At 36.2% G+C, this 14,897-nt stretch overlaps 1 protein-coding gene across 1 annotated transcript in view; it reads right to left on the reverse strand.

Annotated features, from left to right (window-relative positions):
* Nucleotides 1-478: 478 nt before the first annotated feature.
* The window catches only part of LOC149188241 (putative LRR receptor-like serine/threonine-protein kinase At1g67720), a 49,616-nt gene continuing 35,197 nt past the window's right edge, over nucleotides 479-14,897 (reverse strand). The window contains exons 3-15 of the mRNA XM_089409902.1: nucleotides 3,649-4,121; nucleotides 3,440-3,566; nucleotides 3,266-3,337; nucleotides 2,745-2,813; nucleotides 2,575-2,646; nucleotides 2,404-2,475; nucleotides 2,029-2,231; nucleotides 1,722-1,912; nucleotides 1,490-1,616; nucleotides 1,324-1,392; nucleotides 1,026-1,218; nucleotides 777-909; nucleotides 479-658 (exon numbers count right to left, since the gene is read on the reverse strand). Of these exons, the coding sequence (XP_089266028.1) occupies nucleotides 479-658; nucleotides 777-909; nucleotides 1,026-1,218; nucleotides 1,324-1,392; nucleotides 1,490-1,616; nucleotides 1,722-1,912; nucleotides 2,029-2,231; nucleotides 2,404-2,475; nucleotides 2,575-2,646; nucleotides 2,745-2,813; nucleotides 3,266-3,337; nucleotides 3,440-3,566; nucleotides 3,649-4,121 (1,981 nt within the window). The remainder of the gene's footprint in view (nucleotides 659-776; nucleotides 910-1,025; nucleotides 1,219-1,323; nucleotides 1,393-1,489; nucleotides 1,617-1,721; nucleotides 1,913-2,028; nucleotides 2,232-2,403; nucleotides 2,476-2,574; nucleotides 2,647-2,744; nucleotides 2,814-3,265; nucleotides 3,338-3,439; nucleotides 3,567-3,648; nucleotides 4,122-14,897) is intronic.

Consider the following 14,897-nt stretch of genomic DNA (forward strand, 5'->3'; position numbering starts at 1 on the left):
ACATGTGCATAAAATATTCAACAAATATTATTGAAGAAAATGTCTATGGTATAATCTTGGTTCTAGTAGAGCATCTTCATCACCAAAAACTCAAGTCGTACATGCTGATCTGGTTTACGCGGTAAATGGACGTATTACAATAATGACAAGCTAATTTCTAAACTCTTGTTTACGGAGTAGAATGTTCAATTCACGAGGGTAGATTAGCAGGCGCGTACTTCATTAAAGAAGCCAAATGCCAAAGCAAACAAGTGAAGATTGATTCGACAGGCTTTACCGGTCAACGTAATTGGTTGAATGGTTATCAATGAGCTTGCACTCATCTTACTTTAATGGACGCACTTCGGAGCTGTCGTCAACCCATTCCATATCCTTGGATTTACCTGAATCCTGCCGCGAACGGACAGGGATGGCTTGAGAATCTCCATATTGGATACCATGCTCCTTCAGATCCGGCAATTGAGCATTATTCTCTTTCTCAGGCATCTTTTATCTCTCCCACTACATCGGTCATGCTTAGCCTCAAGCTCGGTGTATCGTCAACACATCTCAGCGCCAGTTTTGCAACACGAACAATTGATTCCAAGTCGTCATTTCCGGCCAACCTCTTGTCTATGATTTTTGGGACTGCTTTTTCATCCTTCACGTAAGGTGTCACCTGTAAATATATCCAAATATAACTATTACGAGTCTCACATAACATAAGCTTAGTATGAGATACGCTTAGTCTTTGGCAGAAAATGCAATTGAATGTTATTTTATGTTGTTCAGATTACCCAATTAACGAGGTTAAATTCCTCTTCAAGCAGACTTTCATTTGCGGCTTTTCTGCCGCATATCATTTCAAACAAAACGACTCCAAAGCTATATACATCACTCTTCTCAGTCACCTTGTTAGTGCGTCGATACCTGTAAAACATCCCCAAACTCAATTGAAATTGCTTCTTCTCTCATTAAGTAATCGAATAATTTTAATGATGAAGAAGAATATTTGAAAGAAAGTGGAAGTTATATGTGTGATATACTCTGGATCGATGTATCCAGGCGTTCCCTTTGCCATAGATGTTGTAGCATGTGAAGCCTGCCCATCCTTTGCTATCTTCGAAATACCAAAATCGGCCAGTTTTGCATTCATATTGTTGTCTAGAAGGATGTTGGCGGTCTTGACATCCCTGTGAATTATCTTTGGGGTGCAACCCGCGTGCATGAATTCGAGTCCTTTGCACAGAAATAGATGATGTATATTGTTAGACATGATTTGTCCTTTGTAACAGCGTTTAAATCACAAATAATAACTGTGCGTTAAATTACTGAAAGAGTTACCCTGCGCCACATTTAAAGCTATGTTCAGCCTTGTTTTCCAATCAAGGTTCGAATGTCCTGCAACAGCACCTGGACGATAAATCTAAAATCAAATCTAAAGTATTTTTCTAAAATTCTGTCGTAGTAATTAATGTTAAACTTCAGCAACTCAACGAAACATCTTTACCATGAAGCTTGTCCGATAGGGATCCTCCTGACATGAGCTCGTAGATAAGCATAGGATTTTTCAATTCACTACAGTAACCGTGTAAAGGCATCAAGTTCTTATTCTGGGCTTTGGAAAGAACATCAGCCTGTTAATGAAAGAAAGCCACCCACATGAATTTTAGTGTACATTTTTTGGGTGCAACCAAATTATTGTCAGTATAATTAGACAATGCAGAACTTGTATTACGTACCTCAGTCCGGAACTGCGGAAATGTTGAGAACGTTTTAACTGCTACTTCTGTCCCATCCCGCAACTTACCATGAAATACGTTTCCCGAGTTCCCTTGTCCAATTTCTTGACTAAAGTTTTTTGTGGCTTCCGCAATATCCTTAAACGTAAAGCGGCGATAATTTTCGAGCTGTGGCACCTCTATAGTGTCATCTGCAATCCAGATAAATATACAAATTATAAAAGCAGGGTCTTACGCAATTTCTCATATGGGTTTCCTAGGACGTCTCATATTACAATACTCGTAAAATTGCAAATTCCTGCCTGACCTTTATTGTGGCGCTGTCTTTTCCTCAATTTTCTCCGGTATACGGCAATAGCTCCCCACATCGCTAAAGCAAATAAACCTCCACTTATAGTTATTCCGAGGATAGTTCCGAGGTTAACACGCTTTGAATTGCTTCTGGTTTCCTGAATTTGTCCGACACACTCTCCCGCCTTATAAATGCAGAGGTGGGGGTTCCCAGTGAATCTGCAACAAATCAAACAAAACGATTTGCAGTGAACTATGAACTTTAAGCAGTAAGGCTAGATATGAGGTATCGCATTGCTGGTAAAGAAAATACTGAAAAATCACTACTTCAAAATATACGAATGGGAATCTATGGCGAATAAAAGAAGTAAAATATAAGATATTTGATTACATGGCATTCAATGAAGTCTTGTAGAAAAGTTGCCCAGGAATTACTCCGCTGAAATTGTTGTTCTGGATAAACCTGTTATAATGGTACAAATGATGGCTATATGATATTAGAAATTACAGTTAATGTTAATTTTAAAGAGGAACTGGCAACTGAAGCAGGATCGGGATATACAATTCTTTAAGGTTGTTGAGGTTGGATAACCAGTCTGGAAGACTACCGTTCAAGTTGTTGTTTTGTAAATGTCTGCACAACAAGCGAACCAAGCCTCATAAAATTACAATCTATCTGAGTTAAGAACGAAAGACTTACAGGGAGGGTTTATGTTTAAAAGAAGTACTTACAATCTCTCCAACATGATTAAACCGGACAAATCTGGCAAGGGTCCGATCAGATTATTATTTTCAAGTGACCTGCTTATTTTCAAACACAAATGGGTGAATGCCATACCAATATAATATTCAAATTGCTAGCGATGCTGCCTAGACGCATCATCAAACTCTATTTTTTACACAATCACAGGTGGGAGGGAGATTTATGAACCGTTAATAATTTTTAAAAGAAAATGAAGAATGGTAGGACACATTTCAACTAATTAGGTGCACATGAACGAGTCTGTTCTGTCAAATTTCGAACTTCACACATACATGAATTTTAATTTTTGCACAAATATTTTCAATCAAGGTTTCAAAATCCTTTGTTGAGGTTATAGATATATATATATAGATATATATATATAGAAAATATAAAATTTTAAACTTTATTGGACATGGCTAAGTATCATAATTGCATTTGTTACCCTGCAACTTTTCAGTAGAAGGATTTCAGGATGGAAGAGTTAAAGACAAAATTAAAGTCTACTTACACGTTGACTAACGCTGTCAACTGTCCAATTTCCTCAGGTACGGATCCTGTAAGATTCCTTCCCGACAAATTTCTGGCGACATGGAGGATTACTGTAAGGTCTTGCAATTTTGACTTAGAAGTTTTTAGTACTACTGCAATTTCAGCTACAAACAAATCGAAGAATTAAACTTACATTTCCGAAATTCTATTGGCCAGAGAACTGTTAACACAGCGCAATCCATTCCACGGTATCAAATAACAAGGATCGGAAATCCAGCCTTTTATGCCATACTTACTTTTTATAGCGCCAAGAGCTTCAACTGCAGAATAAGAACTATTTGGTTACACGTTGAATTCTGGTACAAGTAATTCTACGAGTAGAAGTTTAGTGAGGGCACTTACTGTCCTGTGAATTTGTTGCCGTCTGCGTAGGATGTATCGTGTAATACTCAAAAGCATTAATTATAGGACGATTCGTGGAGCGAGGAGCCTTCACGAGGTGAAATATGAACTCGTTTGCTTCATTGGATATGAATGTTAGCTCTAACGCAGAATAATTTCTCACCAGCCAAATGGTTTCAGACCTGTATTCCCCATTTATGGTGACGTAAAAAGATGTAGATTCGGATGTATTGAGCGTCTCGAGCTCCGCTAAATATAGCAGCAGTAATGACTTGGCCCAAGGGGCTGTTGGTAGAGTAAACCGAAAGTCGTCGATATTCATGACCCATGCCGTTTGCATGACAGCAGTTGGAGGATGGTTTTTGGTACTGTCTGAGAAAATGGGCTCTTTCGAACTTACATTCCGTACGATACTTGAATCAGTAAGATCTATATCTGGTTTCCAGATGCGGTCGAAGTTGTCTCGAGGATATCTGCTTGAGTAACCGTACAAAGCACAATATTAGTGCATCAAAATTGGCTTACCTACATCACGCTTGTTTTAGGCATATTTGGTAACGGTGTGAGAGGTTTCACTAAATCTCATATATTAATCCTTTCTATCAATTATATGAAAACCATAAAGGAAAACACAAAAAGCCGTTCTACGAAGTGATAACTGAGCTTCAAGCAGTGTATAGATTGAACTATAGAACAACTCGTTTCAGTATTTAAAAAGTCTAATGCTCAAAATGCTCACCTCACTATCGAATTTCCACCAAGATCTGCCCTTTCTTGCCTAAACAACATTGTCCCTGATTTCGCTTGGCTATACATGCTATATATAAGCACCGGAAAGTCCAAAAAGTCCCACTAAAGACAACACCCTTTTCTTTTTCAGGAGGGGGCGGGGGGTTGGGGGTGTCGAGGGATTTTCATTTTCATGAGTTTTTCCTTAGTTATAAGCTCCTTCATTATGTTGCAATAGCTTCACAATGTACATCAATTAAAATATGAGTATTTTTTTTGTAATAGGGTGTTTCTCTCCTTTCAGGTGATGCCATCACTTTAGATCACTCGATCTTTTTTTATTTTCGTGAGGCTTTCTCTGAGGATTACCCTTTATTTGTTGGTGGGAGCATTGGCAATTCGACATATTTCATGAAGGAAACACTAAAGTCTTTGGTTGCCACCTTATATATATACAGGGACTTGGCTTCACAAGAAGAAAAGCGAATCACTGTGTGAATTTTAAATCATTTGGTGACCGTGTTATTTATTTTATCTAGTCTTGTATGTGGATGATATGTTATTGGTTGGAAATGAAAAATAAATTTTCCACAATTGGAAGACCTAGTTTTCCTCCAAATTTGACATAAAGGATCTTCGTAGTGGAAACTATATCTTGGGCATGGAAATTAAACGAGACTGGGAAAAGAGGAATCTCTAGTTAAACTAGAGGAAATATGTCGAGACAATAATGCAAAGATTTAATATGTAGGATAGTAAACCGGTTAAGGTTCTGATTCCTGTAGGTGTAAAGTTATTTGTTGAATATTGTCCTAAGACACAAGAAGAGGAAGAGGACATGCCTCATGCTCCATTCGCAAGTGCAGTCGGTAGCCTGATGTATGCAATGGTATGTACTAGACCAAACATTGCACATGTAGTGGGAGTATTGAGCAGATTTATGTCAAAATTAGGGAAGTAGAAATGGACAACAGTGAAGTGGGTTTTCAAGTATCTGTATGGCGCTATTGATTATGGTTTGTGCTACCAAGGAAGACCAAGATTGGATAGAGTTTTGGAAATCTATGGCTTTGTTGATGTAGACTACACTAGAGATCCAGATTGGAGAAGATCTACTAGTGGGTAGGTGTTTAGGCTATTTGTAGGTGCAATCAGCTGGATGGGAAAAAGATTGTATGTAGTGGCACTTTCAACTATAGACGCAGAATACATGGCAACCACTCATGCAAGAAAGGAATTATGTTTGTTTCATATATTGTGTTCAAGTATGGGGTTAGTACAACAAGTTATAAGGATAGACTGTGACAGCCAAAGTGCAATTTTCTTGGAAAATAACCCTTCTTATCATTCAAATACAAAGCACATTTATGTTCAGTATCACTTTGTGAGAGATATAGTTGAGGAAAAAAAGGTGTTACTCGTAAAGGTGGACACTTTAAAGAATGTTGTAGATGCATTGATGAAGTATGTGAGCATTAAGAAGTTTTCTTGGTTTATAGAAAAAATAGGCATTGCAGGGCTGGACCAATGACTAAGCTCTCCTGTAACCCCCTGTTTAGAAAATAAAACAACAAGTGGGAGAATATTGAGTGTGTGGTATATTCTTTCAACAACTAGTCACATGTGCACGGGGGCACAACCCCCTTGCACGAGGTCTAAGGTAGTGCCCTGAGAAAAAAAATTTGGACCATAGAATAGGTGGGAAAACCTACTTATGGTTTTATGCATGGGTTTTGCACATGGTTTTTGGCATGATGGTCTTCTATCCATGATATTTTGTAGATCCAGTCAAGGAAACTATGGTTATGTTCTAATAGAGGGTTAATAGATTGGGGGCCATGAATGCTTCATCATGTATACATATGTATTGTAACATTGAAAGGAACATAATGAAAAATCAATCTCGTAGTCCCAGTTTTGGGATCGAGGGGAAAATATCTATGTATTTGTTTTATATTCTCATCATTGCTTATTTTCTATTTTTTTACAATTCGTCTCTAGGTAATCTTTGTATAGGGTTAACATACACATCCTTAATCCTGATTTAATGATACCCTAATCTTAGATCAATTTTAGAGAATAAATAAGCTCCTCTAACTTGATCAAATAAATCATCTACTCTTGACAGGGGCTACTTATTTGTTATGTTCATATTATTCAGTTGTCTATAGTCTATGCATAGTCTCAATGTTCCATCTTTATTTTTCATTAATAAGATTGATGCTTCCAAAGGAGATACAAATAGCTTACATACTTTTTGTCCAATAATTCCTATATTTGAATACTCAACTCCATTAGTTCAAGAACACTTATTCTGTATGAGGCCTTGGAAACTAAAACAACACTATGTATAATATCAATGGTAAATTCAATATCCCTCCTTAGAGGAAGTCTTCTTATTTTTTGGAAATACATCCTTGAACTGTTCTAATATAAGATATTCTTCTAATGATGGTTGTTATTTATTTTCAGAAAATTCTTGTACTTGGAATATAAATAGATGACACCCTTTTCAGGAATATTTATTCTTTTGTATAACAAAAAATTGTCTAACATTTTTTTTTCTTGAAATCCCTTGAACCATACAAGATTTTCCTTCATCGTCAACATAGGTAAAATACTTTTCGAGGCAATTTAATATCATTTTATGTGCTCCTAACCAATCCATTACTATGAGGATATCATAATATCCCAATGGTATGATGTTCATATTAAGGGTAGTTTGCATTCCATTCAGATTTATTGTGTAGTTTTTACTAATTTCAGTCACTTTTCTCTTAGTTCTTATGGCCAACTATACTAACCAAGGCTTATATTTTTTTTCTTTTCCAAGTTTACACTTTTCAACTACAATAGGGGAAACATAACTTAATGTATATCTTGGATCTATGAGTACAAAAAAAAAATTATTAGAGATTTTATCTTGAACTTCAACCGTGGTTGAATAATGATCTGCTTGCCTCCCATCCAATGCAGTGATAATTTCACGTATGTTACATGCAACATCATTTACAAAGGATGCTTCCTAAAAATTATTTAAATTTATCTTCTTCTTTAATGGATTTTGCGGAAAATCTACCCACGGGTAGTTTTCACCACAACCACAACATTTTATAGGTGGTTTTACTAACTCACTAAATTTTTTGTTTCCTATAACATATCGTCCTTTATGTCCAAAACTTTTCTACTGATTAAAATTCTTATTCTAGTTCCATTCTTGGGATTTTTAAAACCTTTTCTTTTTTTGTTAAATTGGTAAGGCTTCTTTCATATCCATCCTTTAAAATTTTCTCCTTTTTGCTTCCTTTGATTGAAACATAGTTTAGCTTTCCTAATGGTTATATCCATAGTTTTAGGTTGATCAAACTCCAATTCTTTCCCTATATGAGAAAGGTATATTACTCGAAAAAAATTGGGTTTTTTCCTCCTCCTTCTTCTCATCTATAGTAAGTTGTCCCAACTTCAGCTCATGAAACTCCCTAGCCTTTTCATCAAAATATATCTCAGTGATATATTTCTTTTCAAATTCTTTCTTAAACAATTTCCAAGTTAGATTCTTGCTTCTGATTATTTTGACAAACTTATTTTCTTCCTATCATAAGGTTTCCTTAATTTTCAACTGGTAAGTTACCATTATTTCCATAAGATTACTTGGATAATTGAATACTTCGAAGTATTTAGACACATTGAGGAGCCATGCTTCTACTCCTTCCTCAAATTGACCATCAAAATTGGGAGGTGTGATTTTCTTAAATTCTCCCTATAATTGAGAGGATGATCTCCTTTTCCTCGGTAAAGAGGTGTTTCTAGTGGATTTATGTTTCTCTTGACCACTAGATTGATTTGATTAGTTGTCACTAGAAGTTATTGAATTGGTTATGCTTGACGCGCTAATAGATTTACTCATAGTTATTTTCATGTTAGTATTTTTATCAAATTTCTTATTTTATAATATCCTTAACAAATACCCATTGATATCCTCTTGATCCTCTCTATCCTTGACCAACATTTCCTGATTTTCCTTTATATCATCTAGATTTGTTTTGAAAAACCTTATTATTTGCAATAGTTCATAGTTTTTCCTTTCTGCATTGTTGGTTCCACCATGAACCATTCATAATTTGATGTCATGCTTTTCATCACCCCTTCGTGATCCTATAGAGGTTGTTCCATTAAATTATTCATCCATATTCAATTTATTCAATTCTTTTTACGTAATTTTTTTGTGAAAGGTATAACTAATTCAATTTCAAGATCCATAAGAGGCCAAATGTTGTAACAACAACTCTAATACCATTTGTAAAGACCCTCACTTATACATCAGATATATATATATATATATATATACACATATACATATATATAATAATGCTCTATCTTCAATTTATGCAGTTAATCCATCTGTTTGTTGTAACCATTATTGTATCTCCACATTTATATTCTCTCTAATGGTTAATGGTTTATACATATGTTAATTAGGAACACCATCAGGTATCTCTTCTCATTATTATTATGGTAATCCTTATGGTTTATTGATCCAAATTGGATCATTATACTGTTTTTCATCCATCTTGATGTAGTTGGAGTGGAAAAATTGGAGGAATCACCTCACATGAAAATTATTACCGGTGAGACCCGGTTTGTAGAAACGGGGCTTGAAACTTTTCAAGAGCATTTTGAGGCATCAAATGGCATTTTTGGGGGTAAAAATTTGCCACTTCAATGCGGCACCATTTGATGCTATTTTACACACAGATATTTCCAATGACATAACAAGTGCATCAATCAGAGTCAATATGAAAAAGCTATGTCTCGGAAGTTGAGCTTTTTGTTTTGACACCTATAGTTCAGGATGATGCCACGTCAACCCCCATTATTCATGGAAAAGGGGCTAGCCATGTGATTATGATCTAAAATACTCTAGAAGAGTCTATATTGTAACTCTAGTGAAGAGTTGATGTAGTCAAAATTAACCACTAGTAGGTTATGAGGTCGTGTTATAACTGGACCACTAGGAGGAAGAGGCATTCCATTCTTTCGAGAGAATTTTGTTACATAGCTTATAAATGATAGCGAGGAGAGATAGGAGGTAGAGAGCACAAAGAGGTCTATGCATTGTAGCATCCCAAGAGTGATCTAGGTGGATATTGGTGGCCACCCGCCTATTCCACTTGGACCCCCACCATTGTTTCTTTCATTTTTTCAGTTTCCCTAATTGTAGCACAATTTACTATTTTTGGTAGTTTTTTGGGTCCTAAACTTCCAGAGATATTTTGAGGCCCTAAACGACATTTTTTGGGAAACCCACCGGTGGTGAATATAAGTATTTAACTTCATATTCACTGCTAGTGATTGTAATCCTCAAATATATCTTTCTAATGAGGTACCATGTGCATCAAACGAAGATCATATGCCAAAGATATGACCCCATGAGGTTGATGTACCAACTCACCCCAATGGGGCCCACAGTTTGGCGTTTCATCTCCTAGGGTTAGGTTTTTCCATTCTTTCTCAATAATAAATAGGCCTTCAACCCTCATTGTAACACATTTTAGAGGGACGTAGCCACCACATGTGTTCTCAAAGTTAAGCTACAATCGTCTAAGCTAGCCTTATTTCCATTCTGTTTGTAAGCATATTTCAATATTTTATATTAATGAAATGAAGTTTTATTTCTATTGCATCTCTGTATTTATGGTTATATATGTAATTTATTGCGTTCCTATTTAAATTTGGATCAACAGGCCATAGGCATTACTACTTTTTACCTCCAACCATATTTCCAGATAGAGAAAGAGAGTGGAGCAGACTCACCTTCCAACTGGGTTTTCTTCCGAAAGGTTTCCCAAAGAGCATATATTGTGTCTTCTATGTGTGTGTGTGCTTATTTTTTCATTCTCTAATTTTCTGCATAATTTCCATTCGCATGCATGCACTAGTTACTATTAAATCCACAAATCTTAAAGTTTAATAAACTGTAGTAGTGTAGAATTTCCAGAGTTTTAATATAATATTATTATATCTGTTGTGATGAACTCTCTAGTTGAATATCCAGGACAATTTATGGATCGTTTAGTGTTAGAAAATATTTATTTGGGTATTGTTTGGAGATTTAAAAAAATCGTAAAACCTAATCATGGCCGATGAATTTGTAAATGAACCTCATGATCCTGCAAAGATGAGGTTTTTACTACTCAAATAACAAGTCGTGGATATAAATGCAACGTAAAATTCCTCATGGTGGCCCTAAGAAATAATTTTGGGATATTTGGAGAAGGTGGGGGTTTGAATGTAGAAGAAAAATCATAAGGGGGATCAAAAGGTCGAGAAGACACAAAGAACCAACAAAAGAAAGAACCTGAAAAATATCAACCTAGTTCGAGTGTTGTAAACCAATTCCTACTTAAAATGGAAGAAAAAGTTGATATCAAGTCATATGATGACAATATTGATGCTCTGAAGTTGAACCACTAGTTGTAGCAATTGGAAGTTTATTTCAGGATCCATCAAATTGACGAAGGAAAGAAAATCTCATTCGCACGACTAAAATTGGAGGGTCATGCACTGACTTGGTGGGAGAGCCACATGGAAACCTTAAGGTTGGAGGGAGAAACTCCAGTGACTAAGTGGGAAAAATTCAAAAACCCTCATTAAGTCACAGTTTTATCCCATTGGGTACGTGAAGGACTAATGGATCTGGTGGCATTACTCCTGGCAAAATCTAATCCAAAGCATGCAATAATACACCATGAAATTTAGAAATATGGTTATAATGTTGGGTATCTCTCCGAAGAAACAAGATGTACTCCTCAATTATTTGGGGGGTCTACACCTCCATCTACATGAGAAAGTGATTTTGTTTAATCCCAACTTAGTTGGATGAGGCTTATGTATAGGTACAATATATGGAGAAAATAGGCCTAGAAAGACCACAATCAAGTCGATCAAAGGAGAAGGAGCAACATGGAGCTTCTAAGGAGGGGAAGAAGAAGTAAAAATGGGTAAAAGATAAAAATATAGTAGCCACGACACACTAGTGAAAATATCCTAGCAACCACTGCAACTTCTACAACATTGATGGCCATACAAAGGAGAAGTGTTGGAAATTTCATCCAAAGCTAAACCTAAAGAACAAGAAGAAAGATAATAAGAAGAATAATCCCATGGCTGCATATTCAAGTAACCAAGTTGAAAGTAGCTCAAACATTGATTAGAATATCATCATTACATCAATGCAGAAGGAGGTCAATCTGAGTAGCCTTCAACAATAAGAAGAGAAAGAAATGACCAAACTCTTCCATATAAAGATACTGGTTAAGAAGACAAATATTGATGTTTTGTTTGACTTAGGATGATATGTGAATCTCATTGGATCAAAGCTAGTCAAGAAGTTGGGGCTGGAAGCTCATGATCATCCAAAACCATATCCATTGAAATGGGTAAATAAGGACAAAGAGTTGAAGGTAACAAAACAATGTAAAATTAGATTTGTTATTAGTGTTGATTTTATTGATGAGGTAGACCTAGATGTGGTTCCCCTTGATGTACTATGTGGAGTCATGTTTGGGAGTCCATACATGTCTATGTGTCATGAAATATTCATGAGGATAGCTAACCTATATCGGTTCATCAAGGATGGAAAATCTTTCATCACCAACATGCATAAAGGCAAGTCTAAAATTTCATTGATAAGTGCCAACCAAGCCAAGAAATTGATAGTTCCAATAAGAATTATGTTTTATTATTTTTAAGAGAAACTTAGTGTGAAGAGGAGTCAATAAGAGGCAAGGCATCACTAGAAGGGTGTACTAAGAAACATAAATAAGAATTGAAGGAGTTTTTACAGGCATGCAAGGATGTGTTCCTAGAGCCCAAAATGTTACCACCTAATAGATAAGTGGGGCACAAGATCCATCTATTACCAGACTCTCCATTGCCAAATATTTGGTTGTATAAGCACTTTGTTATAGAAGCAAGTGAGGTGAAGAAATAGTTGTAGCAGTTTTTCGAACAAGGTGTCATTCGACTAAGTACATCACCATGTGTGTCACCCATAGTCATTGTGGTGAAGAAGGATGGGACTTGCCATATGTGTATAGATTATAGATTTTTTAATAAAATCAAACTCGACAACAAATACCCCCTGCCGAGGATAGATAATTTGCTAGATCGGTTGTAGCAAGAAAAGCACTGCACTAGGTTTGAATAAAAGAAGAAGATACATGGAAGATCGCCTTCAAAACTAGGAAAGGTTTGTATGAGTGGTTAGTTATACCATTTGTCCTATGTAATGCACTAGATACATTTATGACATTAATGAATGATATGTTGCGAACTTTTATATATTCTGCTTTTATTATCTATTTGGATGATATACTCGTATATAATGCTACCTGTGAGGAGCATATTTCATATTTGATGCAAGTGCTTGAAACATTGAAGAAGCACTAATTGCTAGCAAATCTCAAGAAGTGTGAGTTTGTGCAACAGTCCTTGATGTATTTGGGGTATGCGATGAGTGGAGGAGAACTGAAGATAGATCCTTCGAATATTGAGGCCATCATGAAATGGTCGATACCTATTAATGTTTCTGAGATCAGGAGTTTCATTGGCACAACATAGTAGCTGAGGAAATTCATAGCCTCATTTTTAGTGGTAGCTGCACCACTCCATGCCATAACAAAAAAGTGGAAATATTACCAGAAGGATTTTGAGGAGCTGAAGAAGAATATTAGTCAAGCACCAGTTTTGGCATTACCAAACCTGTAGCGACCATTTAAAGTGGATACAAATGCAAGTGGGTATGTTATTGGAGTTGTCTTGATGTAGGGAGGAAGGCATGTATGTTACGATTCTAAACTATTTCATGGGTAAGTTCTTAACTACCCTACCTATGACAAGGAGCTTTATGCCATGGTGCAAGTTGTGAAGAAGAGGAATCATTATATGATGGGAAAGGAGATAGTAATCCACAAATATCATGAGTTGTTCCTATACTTGAAGGACCAAAGTAAGCTACAACATACTGGGAATTACAAGTGGATGTGGTTTCTATAATTATTTCATTTGCTGATCAAGTATAAGAAGGGAAACACAAACAAGTTGGATGACATATTGTCAAGGCCACCCACATCAACAATTACATCTTTGAGGATTCTTATACACATGGAGCCATTCACCCATGATGCATATAGAGAAGCATATTAAAAGGATGAGGACTTCAAGGAGGTGTATCAACAGTTGCAGAGTCAGAGTTATGTGCATGACGACGACATAACAATTGACTACCATCTCTAGGATGGGTTACTCTACAAGGTGGATAAGCTATGCATTCGTAAAGGTGAGAATTTACAGCCGATTAGAGAGGATCACACCTCTAGGGTTGTAAGCAACATTGTTGTAGGGATGACCATGGATAAATTGCAGAGGTATGTGTATTGGCCCAAGATGTAAGAGAAGGTAGCTAGGTTCATAAGAGGATGCATGCTTTGTTGTACCAGCAAGTCGTACAATAGGAAAAATGGTTTGTATCATCCCTTACCTGTACCTACTCATTCTTGGGAAAGAAATTCCATGGAATTTGTGGAAGATTTATCAACAACTGGGAAGGGACATGCCTACCTATTCATCGTAGTTAACAGGTTCAACAAGATATGTGTTTTTATGCCCTATAAAAGGACCATTAGTAAACAAGAAGCAACAAACTTGTTCTTTGGACAGGTCTGGGTGAACTTTGGGATACCAAGGAGCATCATTTTAGATAGGGAAACAAGATTTCTCAGTGTATTCTAGACTACATTGTGGGAGAAGATGGACACAAAGTTGAAGAGATCTACAACATTCCATCCAAAAGTAGATGGGAAGGAAAAAGTAGTTAATAGGACTTTGGTGCAGCTTCCGAGGGGATACAACTAGAAGCATATGAGGACCTGGGATGAAAATATGGTATATATACAACATTATTATAGCATAGAAAACCAAACTTCTATAGGAAAGCCCCCATTTGAGACTTGTTTTGGATATTTGTGACCTTCACCTTTCGATATTGCATATGGGCAACAAGGAGTGAGGGAATATCTTCTAGTAGATTCTTTTAGGGCTAAAATTTTTATAGAGAAGATCAGGAAAATCCATCTATATGTACATTAAACACTACATAAGTTGTAGGATAAGTATAAGGCTAGACATGATCAACACAGGATAGAGAAATCATTCAAGGTGGGAGATTGAGTATGGTTGCAGTTGAACAATGAGAGGTTGCAGGGTCTTGGTAAGAAAATCAAGGCTCTAAGGTTTGGTCCCTTTGAACTACTTGAAAAGGTGGTCGTTAATTACTATAGACTCAATTTACCACTATATGTTATGAAACCAGCTCACAAAAAGATAGAAAAGAAAGATCAACACATTAGAAATCAGCCTCTTCGAGGGGGCCACCTCCTTTGCATTACACAAATGAACAATTCTTGGATGATACAAATGAAAAAACCTCCTTTCAATATATAGGAATCTAAGGGTCATAA

The sequence above is a fragment of the Pinus tabuliformis genome, chromosome 3_1, assembly GCF_031772625.1.
Source record: "Pinus tabuliformis cultivar Carrire ecotype Pingquan chromosome 3_1, CPIR1, whole genome shotgun sequence".
In the NCBI taxonomy this organism is placed as follows: domain Eukaryota; kingdom Viridiplantae; phylum Streptophyta; class Pinopsida; order Pinales; family Pinaceae; genus Pinus; species Pinus tabuliformis.